General features: G+C 48.7%; 2 protein-coding genes across 2 annotated transcripts; one reads left to right on the top strand and one right to left on the bottom strand.

Annotated features, from left to right (window-relative positions):
* The first annotated feature begins 1,198 nt into the window (after window positions 1–1,198).
* Window positions 1,199–5,726, top strand: LOC137909538 (phospholipase A and acyltransferase 2-like). Its single transcript, XM_068754007.1, has 3 exons — window positions 1,199–1,319; window positions 5,021–5,319; window positions 5,528–5,726. Exons 1-3 carry the CDS (start codon window positions 1,199–1,201, stop codon window positions 5,609–5,611), a joined length of 504 nt encoding a protein of 167 aa, XP_068610108.1. The 3' UTR covers window positions 5,612–5,726.
* An 11,177-nt stretch (window positions 5,727–16,903) lies between these two features.
* On the bottom strand, window positions 16,904–19,266 carry efhd2 (EF-hand domain family, member D2). Its single transcript, XM_068750259.1, has 4 exons — window positions 18,820–19,266; window positions 17,846–17,993; window positions 17,634–17,768; window positions 16,904–17,381 (listed from the first exon to the last, which is right to left on the bottom strand). The coding sequence occupies exons 1-4, from the start codon at window positions 19,104–19,106 to the stop codon at window positions 17,250–17,252; spliced, it is 702 nt and encodes a 233-aa protein (XP_068606360.1). The 5' UTR covers window positions 19,107–19,266; the 3' UTR covers window positions 16,904–17,249.

The raw sequence follows: 19,266 nt of genomic DNA, 5'->3' as shown, positions 1-19,266 counted from the left end.
TTTATAATGTGATTTGCATTTTAGGGTTTTGGATCAGAATGAGTAAAAGAGAGCAACTAATTTATTTCCTCTCCTTTTTGGACTTTATGGGGTTTTAATATCAATTAAAGTTTACAACACTGATTGTTACATTTTATATCAGCATAAAATGTCAACAAGACTAATGTATTTGGGACTAGAACCACTCACCAACGTGTTCAGTGTCCTCGTCGTCCGTCTCTAATCCGATCCACGGTTCATCCAGACCATCTCCAGGTCCTCCTGGCTGAGGGGGGCTCCATCAGGGGGCTCCATCAGGGGGCTCCTCACTTTGGGCTTGGCCTCTGTCTCCAAGCAGCTCGTCTTCTTCTCATGTCTCATTAATGCAGCGAGCCATGCCCCCCCCCCCAGTGTGTGGGGGCTCCAGTCGGTGCAGGTTAAAAGCAGTCCCTTATTGTCGTCTCCTTCGCGGTGCTAACTGCTAGCCTCGCAGTTAGCTTTCTTGTTTCTCTCCGTCGTAATAAACACATCCCACACGGGGCTGCAGCGCTCGGCGCTTCCTGCCGGCTTCCGTCGGTAGTGACGTCACCAACCCGATTCTCAACGAGCAGTGACGGGAACAGCCGGACGGAGCCGCCAGCTCACGTAACTCCTCGAGCAAAATAAATCAATTTCAAAATCGATAAAAACAAAAACGAAGGGATTAGTGTCTTTAATTTTTATTCGTTTTAGTTAGTTTTGTGAACGGACAATACCGTTTTAGTTAGTTTTCGTTTTCTCTTTTAATTCTAGTTTTTATTTAGTTCTAGTTAACGAAAATGTTTTTTCAATTCTAGTTTTCGTTTTTTCGTTAGTTTTCGTTAACTATAATAACCCTGTCTCGGAGGAATGAATTAGACGCCATTTCTACACTATTTTGGGTTGTGGTGAATTTCAATCGACGCTTTTGTCTGGAGGAGTTTATAATATATGTATTAATTATTCATGTGGGCAGTCACTGTAGGAACAAGTGTTAGCTTCAAGCGTTAGTGCTTCAGAGTGATCAGAGGTGCGTCTGATATCACTACAGCAGTGCAGCTGTTGCCGCTCTGCACTGCGCTCACAGCAATGCAGCTCAACCTGCTTTCAGGTGTTGCAGGGCGTGGCGCCGGGTGGAGACGCGTCTGGAACGCGTCCTTTTGTTTCTTACCTGCTGTTATGTGTGTTGCTGTGATTGCAGATGGAAGAAAGAGTGTCGACTGCCAAATTTGGAGATTTGATTGAATTCGCCTATCCCATCGGATATTCGCACTGGGCAGTTTATGATGAAGATGGACATGTATTCCATTTTGCTATTGCAGGTGAGGATAACATCTAGCACATTACAGAGTTGGAGGAGGGTTACAAAAAACAGCTGACATATGATGCAGAAAGCTTTACCAAACCAAAACAGCCTTGTTATAACGATGTTATAACGTAACGATGGCGTGCTGAAGGAACAAGATGTTCTCCTGCAGGATTTCAGGTTGGGTTTTGATGCAGATGGAGTTTAATCCTATATGTCCTCCTGCAGATCCATAAACCTTCATGGTGCGGACTGAGGTTTTTGTATTCTAATAAAATGCCCTCTGTGCAGCTTGGCCTGGAGGATGAGGGGTTATTTAGTGGAAGAATTAAGACCTGAAAATAACTCCTGACTTGAATGAACCAATCAAATCGGTTGAGGCTAAATCAGTTTGACCTCCATGTGAGATCAAGGTAATCCAACCAGAACTAGAAAAACACGTGAAAATAAAATCCACCAAAACTCGATCAATAAAATCAAATTATATTGTAACTCTTTTCTCTTGGGTCAGAGATTAAGAAACTCTGGTTCAACTATTCAATGCACCTTTATTGATATAGCGCCAGATCACAACAGGAACTGTGAGGCGTGCGTTGTGAGCAATAAGCCGCGTCTTCCTCGCTGATAGCGCACCGACCAGTGACTCACGACGTTGCTATTAGTGAACTCATCAGTCGTCAATGTCATGTGATCAGTTTTAAAAAAAAGGGGTATGATGACGATGTTCCCTGCTTCTCACTTGCTAATTTTCAGTTTTGTTAACTTTGTAACACAAAAATGAATAAATGTAAAAATCAAACAAAAATTATCACTACAAATTAACAAAATCAATTTTGTGCAATAAAGTAAATATCTTATTATGGAGGAACGGTCAGTTAGACAGACGGATAAATGTACCAAAGACAGCCAAATATAGTTCTAGATTTTAATTATTTTATTAATATTAAAAGCATTTGGAAACGTACCCAGCGACTGGCTGCGTTTACATGAACACATTGAATCTGATTAAAAGCCTGATCGGAATAAAAATGCTTCATGTACACACCCAAACCGGATTATTCTGACCCGATCAAGATTCTATCCCGATTGAGAGGAGTGGTTTATGCCAATTGATGATCCGATCAGGGCGCATGAAAACACTTATTCCGATGTTTCGGTACAAGCCGTCCTTACTGCGCTACGTCAGCTAAACATGCTAATGCTATTCCCGGAAGCTAGTTGAAGCAGAGCAAGCGAAAGACAGAACTGATCAATATCTGAGACAAACACGTTGCCGGAGATATTAAAGGAGGAAACTAAAACCGCAAACGGGGAAAACACACAAAATAATGTTAGTGCTGCACTGGGAACGCTACACTGGGAACGCTGTACTGGGAATGCTGTACTGGGAACGCTACACTGGGAACGCTGTACTGGGAACGCTGTACTGGGAACGCTGTACTGGGAACGCTACACTGGGAACGCTACACTGGGAACGCTGTACTGGGAATGCTGTACTGGGAACGCTGTACCAGGAACGCTGTACTGGGAACGCTACACTGGGAATGCTGTACTGGGAACGCTACAGTGGGAACGCTACACTGGGAACGCTAAAGTGGGAACGCTGTACTGGGAACGCTACACTGGGAAAGCTGTACTGGGAATGCTGTACTGGGAACGCTGTACTGGGAAGGCTACACTGGGAATGCTACAGTGGGAATGCTACACTGGGAATGCTGTACTGGGAACGCTGTACTAGGAGCACTGTACTGGGAATGCTGTACTGGGAACGCTACACTGGGAACGCTACACTGGGAACGCTGTACTGGGAACGCTACAGTGGGAACGCTACACTGGGAATGCTGTACTGGGAATGGTGTACTGGGAACGCTGTACTGGGAACGCTACACTGGGAACGCTACACTGGGAATGCTGTACTGGAAATGCTGTACTGGGAAAGCTGTACTGGGAACGCTGTACTGGGAACGCTACAGCGGGAACGCTACACTGGGAAAGCTGTACTGGGAATGCTACACTGGGAAAGCTACACTGGGAACGCTACACTGGGAATGCTACAGTGGGAACGCTACACTGGGAATGATGTACTTGGAACGCTGTACTAGGAACACTGTACTGGGAACGTTACACTGGGAACGCTACACTGGGAATGCTGTACTGGGAACGTTACACTGGGAACGCTACACTGGGAATGCTGTACTGGGAACGCTACACTGGGAACGCTACACTGGGAACGCGACACTGGGAACGCTGTACTGGGAATGCTGTACTAGGAACGCTGTACTGGGAACGCTACACTGGGAATGCTGTACTGGGAACGCTGTACTGGGAACACTGTACTGGGAATGTTACACTGGGAATGCTGTACTAGGAACACTGGACTGGGAACGCTACACGGAACGCTGCACTGGGAATGCTGTACTGGGTACGCTGTACTGGGAACATTACACTGGGAATGCTGTACTGGGAATGTTACACTGGGAACGCTACACTGGGAACGCTACAGTGGGAATGCTACACTGGGAATGCTGTACTGGGAATGGTGTACTGGGAACGCTGTACTGGGAACGCTACACTGGGAACGCTACACTGGGAATGCTGTACTGGGAATGCTATACTGGGAATGCTGTACTGGGAAAGCTGTACTGGTAACACTGTACTGGGAACGCTACAGTGGGAACGCTACACTAGGAATGCTGTACTGGGAACACTACACTGGGAACCCTACACTGGGAATGCTGTACTGGGAATGCTACACTGGGAACACTGTACTGGGAACGCTATACTGGGAACGCTACACTGGGAACGCTGTACTGGGAATGCTACACTGGGAACGCTACAGTGGGAATGCTGTACTGGGAATGGTGGACTGGGAACGCTGTACTGGGAACACTGTACTAGGAATGCTACACTGGGAACGCTACACTGGGAATGCTGTACTGGGAACGCTACACTGGGAACGCTACACTGGGAATGCTGTACTGGGAATGCTGTACTGGGAACGCTGTACTAGGAACGCTGTACTGGGAATGCTACACTGGGAACGCTACACTGGGAACGCTACACTGGGAATGCTGTACTGGGAACGCTGTACTGGGAACACTGTACTGGGAACGTTACACTGGGAATGCTGTACTAGGAACACTGTACTGGGAACGCTGCACTGGGAATGCTGTACTGGGTACGCTGTACTGGGAACATTACACTGGGAACGCTACACTGGGAATGCTGTACTGGGAACGTTACACTGGGAACGCTACACTGGGAATGCGCAGGGATTTTTTCAATGAGAAGCAGGGACAGAGCCAGAGAGGAAAAACGTCTGCTCTCCTCAAAGACCGGAAGAGGAGAAAAGGGCGGAGCCATGTTTTGTTTACAACGGAAGTCGCTACGGCTTCTTCTTCTACTACTATTTCCGGTATATTTGGTAAAATCGTGCATGCCAAAGTAATTTATTCTGAACGAAAGTGTGATGCATGAACACGCAAGTCCTAATCGGATCAATATTTTTAGGGTCCAAGAACACAGAGCATCCGATCACAATTTAAAAATAAAAATAAATGTTGTCCCTGTAAACGCTGTTTGGACTGACGGGCCTGTTGTGTCATGGTGCTTCTTCAGAGATGTACTGTAAGTATTCCTCAGAGGCAGAAACCTGACACTGTTTATGTGTTGTGCTTCATTAAAGTATTTATGAGACTGCATGTTCCTGTTCTTTAGACGAGGGGACACTCAAGACCAACATACGTAATCGCCTGCAAACATGGCTCCCTCTCTGTGGGGACCTTCTCCTCGGACAAATCAAAATTCGGCGAGTACCTATTGGTGAAGTGAACGTCCCCAAAGGAGCCCACATCATGATCAGTAACAACCGCCATGCCTTCCAGCCATCGGCGCCTGAAGACATGAGGCGGCGGCGCGATGCCCTTCTTGGCGAGGAGCTTCCATACCATCTTTTAAATCTCAACTGCGAGCACTTTGCCACTTTTGTGCGTTATGGAAAAGTCGTCTGCAACCAGGTATAAACGTTCTACTTCAAATACTTCCTGTTACTTTGTTTTTAGTCCATCACGTTAAGTATTTCAAAGGCCTAATAATAAATGTCTTTATATCTGTACAACTTAAAGTGCTAACTGCTACTTTGGCTATGCCACCTCCTTTAGGTGCTTAACGATCATAATCATTGATGACCAAACAGCACTGTGTCTTTCTCCTTTTGTCTGATAGAGTTCCATGAGAGAAAAGGACGTAGAGAACGAAGAGACAACCAGAACCTTCAACAAAATTGTTGACGCCAAAGAAAGTGCTTGAGGCATCTTCCATCCTGCCTCTCATGTGTTCTAACTCGTGACGCTACGCTTCATAGCTGCATTCAGCTTATATAGATATGTGCACACTATCAGCCTGCAACAGGAGCTCCAACACAACTCTTTATTTTTAAGTTATTGTAAGTAATATTTCCTTCCTATTCTTTCTTAAATCTAATTTCCCTCTGGGATTATGAAAGTATTCTGATTCTGATGATAGGATGCCCCCCCCCCCCCCCCCCTCTGCGGGTGGGAGCAAGTTAGCTAAAACTAGAGGAATCCAATGCTTCACTCGTTCTTCACACGAGGAGTCTTAGGGTGCTTTCACACTGCGCCAAGAGGACTCGGTTCCTTTGGGTGCAAATTCCTGAATTTATAATTAGCTGAAAGGTCTGCGTTCACACTGTGATTTCTTCGCGAAACGAACTTTCGGAGCATCACGTTGCTGAAAGGGACGCTCGTCGATTGGACAAAGTAGAAGGGGAAGTCCAGCCCTCTCCCATGTTTGTTACCCTCGCCGAAGAGGAGGCGAGGGTATTGCAATTGGGTGCGTTTGTTTGTCTGTCTGTTTGTTTGTCTGTCCGAGCGCATAACTCAAAAACTAGTAACCCAATCGACTTGAAATTCTTACACAAGCAAGGTTCTGTCCGTGGCTCGGTCCTCCCCGAGAATGGCGTTGATCCGGATCTGGATCCAGATTCTAGAATTATTTTTACATCTGGAATTGTGCCTGTGCTGTAAACTGCCACTTTAAGAGGGAGGGACACGAATGGCATAATGGGAAAAAGAGTCCAGAAGGAGTCTTGTAGTACGTTCCGGAGCAGCAAGCTAGAGCAGGTTTGGCCCCTCTGATCCGGAAGCCCTGTTTACTGTCTCACAAGATCCAATAGTCTTTTGGAGGCGGGGTCTGCAATCTCCGATTGTCGTTTTCTTGTTTGGTTTGGAGTGGCGGCTGCTGCTCATTCAAGGAGGGGAAGCTCATTTTGTTCTGGCCTACATCATAAATGTTACACAACGCTAGTCGTTTTTAACAAACACAAAGTCGCTGGGGATCCGTAAAGTCTCCGGATCAGTTCAGAACAACGGAATGAAACGCTTGTAAAATGCTCCGGGTGTTTTATGCCATTGGGGGCCCATGACCTGGCAACCGTATTTGCTGCCTGTCTAACTTCACACGTGCTAATCTTCATCACTTCCTGGTCCACAACAGGTTCCTCTACTCCCCTTTGTTCTCTATCTATTTCCTCATTCATTAATTCCTCTAAATACTTCTTACACCTTCCTACACACTACTGGCCTCTGTCAACACCTTCATCTCTACTCTTCATCACTCTAACATGCTGAACATCCTTCCTGTCTCTACTCTTCATCACTAACATGCTGAACATCCTTCCTGTCTCTACTCTTCATCACTCTAACATGCTGAACATCCTTCCTGTCTCTGTCTCTCTGTCTGTCCAGCCAGGACCGATCCTTCTGTCCCTCTTTACTATCTAACCTGGCATACAGGTCATCATATGTCCTCTGTTTGACCTTTGCCTTGCGTCTCGTCTCCCTGGACTCCTGTCCACTCTCTCCTGTCCCCTCAATGTCCTACTTCTTCTTAGCTAACCTCTTTTCCTGTCTACACTTCTGCACTTCCTGGTTCCACCTCTAGGTCTCCTTATCTCCTTTCCTTCCAGAAGACACACCCAGTATCAGAGCTGGGAGGAAGTCATTGTTTTGCAAGTCCCAAGTACATCTCAAGTCTTCGCCCTCAAGTCCATATTGCTTGTTACCCTCGCCGAAGGGGAGGCGAGGGTATTGCAATTGGGTCCGTTTGTCTGTTTGTCTGTCCGAGCGCATAACTCAAAAACTAGGAACCCACTCGACTTGAAATTCTTACACAAGCAAGGTTCTGTCCGTGGCTCGGTCCTCCCCGAGAATGGCGTTGATCCGGATCTGGATCCAGATTCTAGAATTATTTTTACATCTGGAATTGTGCCTGTGCTGTAAACTGCCACTTTAAGAGGGAGGGACACGAATGGCATGATGGGAAGAAGAGTCCAGAAGGAGTCTTGTAGTACGTTCCGGAGCAGCAAGCTAGAGCAGGTTTGGCCCCTCTGATCCGGAAGCCCTGTTTACTGTCTCACAAGATCCAATAGTCTATTGGAGGCGGGGTCTGCAATCTCTGATTGTCTTTCTAGTCTTGTTTGCTTATTTTGTCATTGCCTGAAATAAATAAACTATAAATAAAGTCGAGACTGACAACTCCCAAGTCAAGTCGCAAGTCTGACACTTTCAGTTTTGAGTCATAAATGTTGTGTTGTTATTTTTCTTATTATTGTGGTTTTCAAACGTTTTATGATACCTGTATCCTGATTACTGAGGCATGATGAAATGTTCTTTGAGCACTTTTACCGGTTGTATAAGTTTTATATGTATGTTTGCCGGTTTGAATGGAAATAGGATGTTTTATCTGATCTCACAGCAAATCAAGTCTACTTACGGGTACAAATAAAGTAACCTTGAACCTTGAGTCGGTACCCACGGTGGAAGTGGACCGAGCAACACGGAGCAGGCTTCGAGTGTTTGTGCCAGCATCCCTACTCCTACAAGCTCGACTTCCATCCCAGTTAGATCTTGTGTCCAGAAGAGACAGGTACATATTCAAAACAGTATTTCTAAAATTATCAATAAATGAAACCGCATTTAGTGACAGATGACAGTTCCCGAAACATTTGAAATGAAGTTAGTCTTACTTGCTTTGTTGTTTGACTTGAATGTCTGCCTCTAAAATATTTAATTTTTTGGTTGTCCATCTCAGAACTCGACATGCATGTTCTAGAATCTAGATTAAAAAAACAACGGATCTACCTTATTTACATTACATCATGTTTATTATTCAGGTTCTTTCAAAGTCAAAGTAGTCTCGTCGTCGTTGGGGATGGGACCCACCAGAGTAGTGTCGTCTGCAAACTTCAGCATGTGGTGTCGCTGTAGGTCGGTCAGCAGGGTGAAGAGCAGGGGGCTGAGCACACAGCCTTGTGGGACCCCTGTGGTGAGCGTGACCGACACGTACTGCTTGTGGCCTCTCACAGAGGAAGTCCAGTATCCAACTGCAGAGGGTGGTGCTGAGCCCCCGCTGGCCCAGTTTACAGACGAGTTGTGGGATGAAAGTGTTGAACGCCGAGTTAAAGTCAACGAAAAGCATTCTCACGCATAAAGTCTGCTTTTCAAGGTGAGTGGGGGCTGGGTGGAGAGCAGCAGCTTCTGTTGAACGTTTGGCCTGCTATACAAACTGAAAGGGGTCCGTGGGGGGGGGGGGGACTTAATATGAGACATGACTACAGCTGAATGTGATGGCCGATCGAGGAACCTAAAAGGCTGCCCCCGAGCCCACTATGCGAAAAGCTCGACAAAGACCAGCCTGTGAAGGGTCACGTGTCCCGTTTCACCACAAGCTATTATTAGCATTGTTTTTATGAACCTTTGTACTACATAGAAAGAGTAAAAAAAATGTAGAACTTGAAACAGAATTTTAACGCAATAACAGTTAGTCAGACCCCGTCCCTAAACAATCTCGTTAACAGAAACCCCGTTCATTGATAACTTGGACAACAATTCAGCGACGCTTCCGGTTTATATCCCGCCTCTCGCCCATAGAAAAGCTGGGAGAGGCTCCATCGACCCCCGTGACCCGGAAGCCGGATAAAGCGGACATGAAAATGAATTGATGAATAGAAAACATGTTTATATTTGTATACATACAGGACATTTATACTGTACATATGTACAGTACATACTCGTAACTCCGCTGCCAGTTCCTTCTGCTCATCGTAACAGAATTTCTCGTTCTCTAAACACACCGTGAAATGAACACGTCGGCAAGTGAGGACCATTTGTGTCTGATGACGACGATGATGTGCTGAAGACTGAGCCAAAAGCAAAGACAAGACAAAACTCGATTTCCAACAACTCTGTCTCAAGCCTTCTTCAGAAGGAGCCGCTCGGTGCGTTATATCGAACGAAAGTCCCCAAAGAGTGCCGGTTCATATCCTGAACATTGTTTTCTTCTCACCGGGGGGGACACGTTTCACGTGGCTTTTCAAAACTGCAGTTTACCTGAAATGTTCTTCACGCGTTTTACATCTGTAAGCGTTTCAGGCCCTGGATTCTCATGTGGACTGTCAAGTTAATATTCTGTTTCACAGACGTAAGGCTTCTCCCTTGTGTGGATTACCAGGTGTCTCCTCAATGTGCTATGATTGGAAAAAGCTCTTGCACACGTTTCACAGATGTAAGGCTTCTCACCAGTGTGGATCCTCGTGTGGATTTTCAAATTGCTATTTTCTGCAAAAGCTTTCCCACACGTTTCACAAACGAAAGGCTTCTCACCAGTGTGGATCCTCGTGTGGATTGTCAAATTGCAATTTTGTGCAAAAGCTTTTCCACATATTTTACAAATGAAAGGCTTCTCTCCTTTGTGGATTTTCAAAGTGCAATTTTCTACCAAAGCTTTTCCACATGTTTTAATAATGTGGATTTTCATGTGTGTTTCTAAATGAAATTTCTGTCTGAAATGTTTCCCACATCTTTTACAAACGTAGGGCTTCTCTCCTGTGTGGATTCTTAGGTGTCTTGTCAATGTGCTATTCTCTGAAAAAGCTATTTCACATGTTCCACAAACGTAAGGTTTCTCTCCTGTGTGGATCCTCATGTGGACTTTCAAGCTCCCACATGTTGTGTAACGCTTTTTACAAACTGTGCAAGCATGTGGCTTCTCACTGGTGTTATTTGTTCTCTGGGTTTGGAACTGGGGCTCAATCCTAACATCGTTTCTGCTCGTCTCACCTGTTTCATCATGGCTGACAGACAGGTGAGAGCTGTTAGAGATCAGCAGGTCAACGTCTGCTGCTCCTACCACAGAGCTTATAACCGGCATGCTGACAACAGACTCTGTCGGAGCTGCACCATCTTCAGCTTTCACGGAGAGAGCCTGACCGTCACGCTGGTCATTTTCCTCATGAGTAGGAGTCAACATGACGACATCGGTCTCCTGCTTCAGTCCAAGCGGCTCTCCCTCCTGACTGATGTGGAGTTCCTCCGGTTCCTCTTTCAGGCGGAGAAGCTCTGGGTCCTCTTGGTCCATGCTGGACCCCGTCTTACGGACACGAGGCTGTGGGCGATCTGGAGGGACAACAAAAGGAGGATGACGATGCTGAGACGATGCAAACGTAGATAAATGACAACATGACCCTTTACCCTTTGATAAAATATGGACTAATTGATCGCGAATCTTCCGTTTCACTCATTTAATTTGACTTTTTGTATATTTGCTGGAGCCCTCGTTCAGCCCCTCTTTGACTATGCTAACACCTCCTGGTATTCAAACATCAAAATGTCCCTGAAAACCAGGCTCCAAACCTCCCAAAACAAACTGATTGGGCTACTCCTCAATCTGGGGCCCATGACCCACCTTCTTCCTGGACATTTTGCTAGCCTAAAATGGCTCAGGGTAGAAGACAGGGTTCAACAACTCAAAATGGGATTGGCATTTAAAATAGTCAATGCAGCTCTGCCCTCAGTCCCCTCAATCCCTGCATACCTGAATAAACACCTCCACAGATTTAGTGACACCCACAGCCACAACACTAGAGGGAGCTCAAACAACAACCTGATTACACCCTCCTATAGGACTAACATGGGTAAATCATCTTTTTACAATACTGCCCCCCAAGGGTGGAACTGTTTGACTCCTGCCCTCAAAACATGCACCTCTTTGGCCTCCTTCAAAACGGCCCCAAAAATACACCTTTCAGGGGGACAGAAACGGAGATAGTCATCACGACTCTCTCCGGATCAACCCCCCCCCCCCTTTTTGTCCACCTACGTTGTACATATTATGTGTCTTTGTAATTTATTGTTATTTTGCATCTGTGGAGTAATTTATTTTTATTTTATTGGTATTGATAAATGTAGATGATTTATGTACGAAGGACTTTTAACGGAAAAAAGACCGACCCAGATGTTGGTGCAGTTCTACACCTCCATCGTGGAGTCCGTCCTCACCTCCTCCATCACCGTGTGGTACGCTGGCGCCACCACCAGGGACAGACGCAGAGTGCAGCGCATTGTACGTGCTGCGGAGAAGGTGATCGGCTGCAAGCTGCCATCGCTCCAGGACCTGCATGTCTCCAGGACTCGGAGGCGTGCAGGTCGGATCACAGCCGACCCTTCCCACCCTGGACACGGATTCTTTGACCCTCTCCCCTCAGGCAGGAGGGTCCGGTCCATCCGGACCAGAACCTCCCGCCACAAGAACAGCTTCTTCCCCTTGGCTGTTACACTCATGAACACTGAACTTTCTGTCCCGGACTCTTGAACATTCATAACCGATAACTTGCACTGTTCCATTTGCACTGCGTGATTACACTAGTTTTACTGCTGCTAGTATACATCTGTGTATCCACTCCCGATGCTGCTGTTTTGTGATGTGTCTGTACTTGTATGTTTTCTGAATTAGTCATTACTGTTACATGTAGCACGACTTCACAGAGAAACATTCCTAGTCTGTGAACCCTCACCGACAATAAACTGATTCTGACTCTGAAAACAATATAAAATACTGAAAGCATATAAAATTCTGCGACTTCTGCAAATTAGGTGCAATAAAGAAAAAAAAAAACCTCCACTGTTTAGAGTTTCTCTCTGTAATACTGAATACTTTTTTTTAATTCTAAATAATATCATCCACAGTGGCATAACGGGCTCGTTTTTCTGGTCGTGCTAGTTTTTATACGTTTTGGTGTTTTATGGACATTTGGTGCTGCTCCGGAATGAGTTACCGTCTGATAACATCCGGATTCAATGACGGTGAAATGTTCCGTTTGGCTCTTGCTTACCGATCCGGTGGAGCTTCAGCCCGGGCTGCGGGCAGACATCCAGCAGCCCGCCCCCGACGGGATCCCCGACGGGATCCCCCAAAGAGCCAGACGAACACATATTTGTTCACGAAACAATTACAGCACCGACTTGCACCGTCTTCACTCACTAAAATAATGTGTCGACTTCCGGTTGTTGTCACCCAGAAAAACCTCCGACTAGGAATTCGTCCAAGCATTTGTGTTCCGCCGTCCATGTTAACTTCTACGGCTTCGCCGTGTTTTCGTACGGGAAAATCGGATTTTGAGCAATAAGGCGTCCGGAGGAACTTAGTTCGGCGAAAATATGTCAATACGGGAATGTTTAAAACAAAGCAGGGATAAAACACCGGGGCAAATCTTTAAACGAAGCCGCGTCGGACTGGTTAGTAGACGGACACGTCCCGTTAGACTTCCGCTGTGACGTCACCACACACTTCAGCATTAAATCCAAAATATTAGCACAAATAAACTCAAAACACATCAAACCAAAGGCAACCATATATATACTATGTATAACCCAGCTAACTGGCTGGGTCTCAGGAGGATATCGCATAAAATAAATGTTCATTCACGTTTTAGCTTCGCTTCGTTTGGTTTACTTTCTTTCACCGTCATAATGAGACAGTTACTGCATGGCACGTTGCAGTATATGATACAGTTGTGTGATCCGTGTACAGAAACTACGAGATAAACAGATACGAGCATCATTCATATGTAGCATTCTCAGTGAATCACACGGAAACGGATATAAATTGTATTTTAAAACATTTCTTGAACGTGGAGATCGAATGTGACATTTTTATTTTATTAATATACATATTTTCTGACAATTTATTTTTAGATAGATTTGCTTTAATTCTGTTTTTTTTCCAAATTAATTGACGCGCAGAACACAGTGCAGTTTATTTTACTGATTTAAGGACAAACTTGTCTATTTTCACACCAGGCAGGGAGAGCAAGAAAAGAAAGACGTTCTTCTTCTAGTGTCGTTGGTTCAATAAAGATCTGAGTCAAGCAGAGTTGTCTTTTATTTTATATAAACAATGTCATTAATCAAAGCAGCATTGGGCACGGTTACATCAGTGTGCAAAGATTAAATGCATGCAGGTGAGATTTATGTAATCCAGGGCGGATTTGTGTGTGCAGCATAACACAATGAAGGGGGGGGGGGGGATACGGGCATAAACCAAGATGAAAGGGCCAAAGAGCCTCTATTCCTGACTGTACCACAGAACGAAACACGGCCAAGGTAGCGAGGAGGAGCGACCCGTTATCTACCTAACAATCAATCAATCAATCAATCAATCAATCAATCAATCAGCTAACAGAGCAGTGCTCCTAACAATGAAGGCTTTCTCAGACCTTTAAGACAAGTCTCGTACAACAGAAATCACAATGCACAGCTGAATCTGATTCCTTCAAATTAAAAGTCTTTATTCGTCGTTAACCATCTTCTCATCTCAAATTGAAAAGGAAAATGAGGAAAATGGTTTCCTGCGTGAGTGACCCGAGACATGGCGTCGTGATGAAGGACTCCAGAGTCCTCCTCATTCTTCTACGCCACAACCACGAGTCCCACCCAGACATCAGAGGCGGTGGAGGCCAGTCGCTCCATCGGCCGTCTCCCCCACTCGCCTGCACCACGCAGTGAGAATCCAGCCGCGTAGAATCGCAGTAGAAACGCTTCGGCGCACGTGTTGCCGCCACATCGGGAGTGTGAAGTGAGAAGTTCGTCTGCTGACTGCGATAGATCCGATAGATAACGCTTCCTTTCACGGCACTCCCAGAACCGCTGCTTTATTTAACGTCTTCCCGTATTTACAGATTTCCCCGTACTAATTTCTGCAGTACGCCGTAAAGCTCAGCAGCCCGAAACCGTATTAGTTGACAGGTATGACATAGCAATATCATCATCACCATCATCATCATCATCTCCATCAGCTTATCCGGGGCCGGGTCGCGGGGGCAGCAGCCCAAGCAGGGAAGCTCTTCCAGGGGGATCCGAGGCGTTCCCAGGCCAGCCGAGAGACAGACATAGAACACGTAATCTGTAAATGTATCGATCTGACGGTAACAGGACGACACTCGTATCCTCCTGAGAGCTAGCCAGTTAGCATGTCCTCCGCAGGACATTTACCCATTCCAGAGGACATGCTAACGGCTAACCCAGCGCTGGGTCCCAGGAGGATATCAAACGTGTCCTCTCAAGACAACGCATTGAAATCAGCTCTATAATTATCATAAAGCCGTTTGGGATCAATTAAACCGAGCCCTGAATACTTATATACGGTATGTATATATTCCCTGGGGGGGCATTTAAATAGATCCAAATGAATGATCCGTGTGAACCGTTTAAAATAAATACATGACAAAATACTGTACAAATAGATGTAAACAAATAACGACGCTGAACAACAGGTTTCTACAGAAGTATATTTTGTCATGATCATTGGCAATAACGTTTCCATTCAATGTTTGATTCTTGATTCTGATTCGACGGAGACAACCGTCCTCCGATCAGGGCGGATCGGCAGCAGCCGTCCTGCTGAGGAAGAACCCGGTTCATGGAATGAGACGCGAAGGCGACGGGGAGGACGCTCCGCCTCCCCTCCAGTAATACTGAGTAATATATCTTTATACATTATATATAATACGCACTAGAAAAAATAGATGATTGCTTTGTCAAAAGACCCAATTCATAATTGTTCACCGACAAAGAACTGGTGCAGGCACGGGGGGGGGGGGGGGGGGGGGGGGGGGGCATATAATCAACAGCATCAACAGCTTCACGCTCTTAAACCACACGCCTGCAAAATTCAGAAAAATAACTACATCGTGTGCCGTGACGAGAACGAACGAAGCCTCCATTAAAATAAATCAGTTTGAATCAGTTTAAATCGACTGAAAATAGAGCTCAACACAAACAACAACACGATTATGATCCCTAAATTAGAACACACTCCACATGAACACGCCCTATTTCAGGTGTTCCCCCAACAAGAAGGCGACTTTGTTCTTTGCTGCATCCCGGCCGGATGTCCTCTGGCTCAGCGGCGTCACGCTAACGGTCTGATAACGGTCTGACCGGCAGGGCGTCACGCTAACGGTCCGACCGGCAGGGCGTCACGCTAACGGTCTGACCGGCAGAGCGTCACGCTAACGGTCTGACCGGCAGGGCGTCACGCTAACGGTCTGATAACGGTCTGACCTGCAGAGCGTCACGCTAACGGTCCGACCGGCAGGGCGTCACGCTAACGGTCTGACCTGCAGAGCGTCACGCTAACGGTCTGACCTGCAGAGCGTCACGCTAACGGTCTGACCTGCAGGGCGTCACGCTAACGGTCTGACCTGCAGAGCGTCACGCTAACGGTCTGACCTGCAGGGCGTCACGCTAACGGTCTGACCTGCAGGGCGTCACGCTAACGGTCCGACCGGCAGGGCGTCACGCTAACGGTCTGCCCTGCAGGGCGTCACGCTAACGGTCTGCCCTGCAGGGCGTCACGCTAACGGTCCGACCGGCTGGGCGTCACGCTAACGGTCTGACCTGCAGGGCGTCACGCTAACGGTCCGACCGGCAGGGCGTCACGCTAACGGTCTGACCTGCAGGGCGTCACGCTAACGGTCTGACCTGCAGGGCGTCACGCTAACGGTCTGATAACGGTCTGACCGGCCGGGCGTCACGCTAACGGTCTGACCTGCAGGGCGTCACGCTAACGGTCTGACCTGCAGGGCGTCACGCTAACGGTCCGACCGGCCGGGCGTCACGCTAACGGTCTGACCGGCTGGGCGTCACGCTAACGGTCTGATAACGGTCTGACCTGCAGGGCGTCACGCTAACGGTCTGACCCGCAGGGCGTCACGCTAACGGTCCGACCGGCAGGGCGTCACGCTAACGGTCCGACCGGCTGGGCGTCACGCTAACGGTCTGACCGGCTGGGCGTCACGCTAACGGTCTGACCGGCAGGGCGTCACGCTAACGGTCTGATAACGGTCCGACCGGCTGGCCGAATGGCGGGGGGGCTTTTGTTCTTGGAAAGATCACCTCCAGTTCAAGGTGCAGCGGTCATGACGCCGGGGCCCCCGGGGGCCAGTTAGCGTCTCGCAATCAAAGAGAAATCGTTCCCAAAGTGGGCAAGCAGCGGAGACACTGGTAGGACAAGGTGCGTGTGGGAGGCGGGGCTAATGTTCAATTCTTTGATACAATCTGGCTACACTGCGAAGACAGGAAATGGAAAGAGGACAGGACCAGAGCCAGTCGTCTGATCCGGTTCCAGACAGGCAGCACTGACTGGAACGTCTGACTCTGAAGAAAGACGTTCCTAAATCAAACTCTGAAGGCGCTGCTTTGGGGGGAGAACGAGTAAAAACGGGGGGGGGGGGGGGGGGGGGGTCTCAGGTATTGATTGGGTGGATGACAGCGACCGATTTGTCGCTTTAAGCTGCACTCGAGTTAAACTCCATCTTTATTTTGATGCTCAACATTTAGACCAAGAAACAGATCGATCAGTGATCGATCACTGATCGATCACTGATCGGTGCTTCGGGGGAAGACGGTGACCAGCGTGCGAGACGGGCACGGAATGACATCTAAGGACAGAGGGACAGACGGCCAGAGGGACAGCCGGACGGCCAGACGGCCTGACAGACAGACGGATGGACAGACGGCCTGACGGACAGACGGACAGACGGGTGGACAGAGGGACAGACGGGTGGACAGAGGGACAGACGGCCTGACGGTCACTGGAAGGCCGACTTCAGGTCCCTGAAGGCGCTGCGCCGCTGCTGCTGCTCCTCCGCCTGCCTCCTCTTCGCCTCCTGCTCCTCGCGGATCTCGGCCTCGAAGCGGTTGGATTCGGTGATGGCGTTGGCCTGAGGCCGACAGGAAGAGACGACCGACCGGTTAGTCCAGCGAGAGCGGGACACGTCAGAGGACACGGGGTCGTTACGGTTACGCCTCCTAAATATCGGTCCTCAGGTGCGTCTCACCTGAGAAAAGGTTGACTTTTATTGGACGGGTGGAGACAAAGTTTGGAGCAATACCGCCATCTAGTGTCGGACTGCCAGAACTCATTACACCAGAGCTGGTTTCTAGACGTACAACCGTTTAGAAAGTCAACGTACTTTGGCTTCGAAGAAGGACTTGGCTCCTTTCACGCCCTCCGTGGACACGTCAATCTCAGAGAGACGGGCGAGGACGCTGAGGCCGCTGTCCTCGGCCAGCTCGCCCGCTGCCGCCTTCCTGAAGATGAGCAGGAACTGAGGAGGACAGGAAGGACGGTGACGCGGACAGAAGCGTCTCGCGCGGCAGCTGCAAACCGGCGCCCCGGCGTCACCTCTCTGAAGCTGAGCTTGTTGTCCAAGTCCTCGTCCACCTCCTTGATCATGGTCTTCAAGCCAAGGTGAGTCTGCGGCGCGCCGAGCTTCTCCATCATCAGCTTCAGCTCCATCAGGTCGATGTAGTTGTCCCTCCCAGTGTCATACCTGGACAGCACGGAGAAGAAACCCAGCTCAGCTCCAGATCCCAGGACGCAGTCCCGTTCTACTCCACCCAAAGGGGGACACGCAGTCCTGTTCTACTCCACCCAAAGGGGGACACAGTCCCGTTCTACTCCACCCAAAGGGGGGGACACAGTCCTGTTCTACTCCACCCAAAGGGGGACACAGTCCTGTTCTACTCCACCCAAAGGGGGACACGCAGTCCCGTTCTACTCCCCCCAAAGGGGGGGACACAGTCCCGCTCTACTCCACCCAAAGGGGGACACAGTCCCGCTCTACTCCCCCCAAAGGGGGACACGCAGTCCTGTTCTACTCCCCCCAAAGGGGGACACAGTCCCGTTCTACTCCCCCCAAAGGGGGGGACGCAGTCCCGTTCTACTCCCCCCAAAGGGGGGGACACAGTCCCGCTCTACTCCCCCCAAAGGGGGACACGCAGTCCTGTTCTACTCCCCCCAAAGGGGGACACAGTCCCGTTCTACTCCCCCCAAAGGGGGACACGCAGTCCTGTTCTACTCCACCCAAAGGGAAAGGAATGAAACACGAGACGAGATCAGACTCAGACGCATTCCTGCACAATGTACAGGAAAGGAAGCCCCGCCTCTTGGATTCATTGCTTTGAAGTTTCCTGCAGGTGGGCACATGCATGCACCCCGAACCCGGTTCCGCATCCTCCAGAAACCCCGAACCCGGTTCCGCATCCTCCAGAAACCCCGAACCCGGTTCCGCACCCTCCAGAAACCCCGAACCTGGTTCCGCACCCTCCAGAAACCCCGACCCCGGTTCTGCACCCCCCCCCCCCCCCCCCACTCACGTCTTAAACATGTTGCTCATGTCCTTGATCTGGGCCCTGGAGAACTCCTTGAACTCGGTGTTGGGGTTGAACACCATCATGCTGGGCTGACCGCGGCCTCCCTGCCCGTCGTTCAGCTCCTCTCGCCGGAGCAGCTTCGCGCCGAGCTCCGGGCCCGCCCGGGCCGCGCTCGGCTTCTCCTCCGAGCCGTTCTGCTCTCTGGGGGGGTCGACAGCAACGGGATCCGAGGCTCCTTCTTCGATCTGCAGCCGCCGGCTGAGCTTGGACGTGAGCTCGTCTGTGGCCATTTTAGTTTCTGCTGGGTTAATAATGAGTGGAGGAACGTTAGCCTAGCAGGCGTGACGGCGCTTCCTGTCGGGCTCGGGGACGCCCCCCCGTGGTCGGACTCGAAACGGGTTGTTGCGCAAGAGTCGACGTTAACGATCACAAATATACGAATTAACGTTT

The sequence above is a fragment of the Brachionichthys hirsutus genome, chromosome 2 (genome assembly GCF_040956055.1).
Source record: "Brachionichthys hirsutus isolate HB-005 chromosome 2, CSIRO-AGI_Bhir_v1, whole genome shotgun sequence".
Classification (NCBI taxonomy): Eukaryota; Metazoa; Chordata; class Actinopteri; order Lophiiformes; family Brachionichthyidae; genus Brachionichthys; species Brachionichthys hirsutus.
Note: the sequence above shows the minus strand (reverse complement) of the source record. Positions and strands in the feature narration are given on the sequence as shown.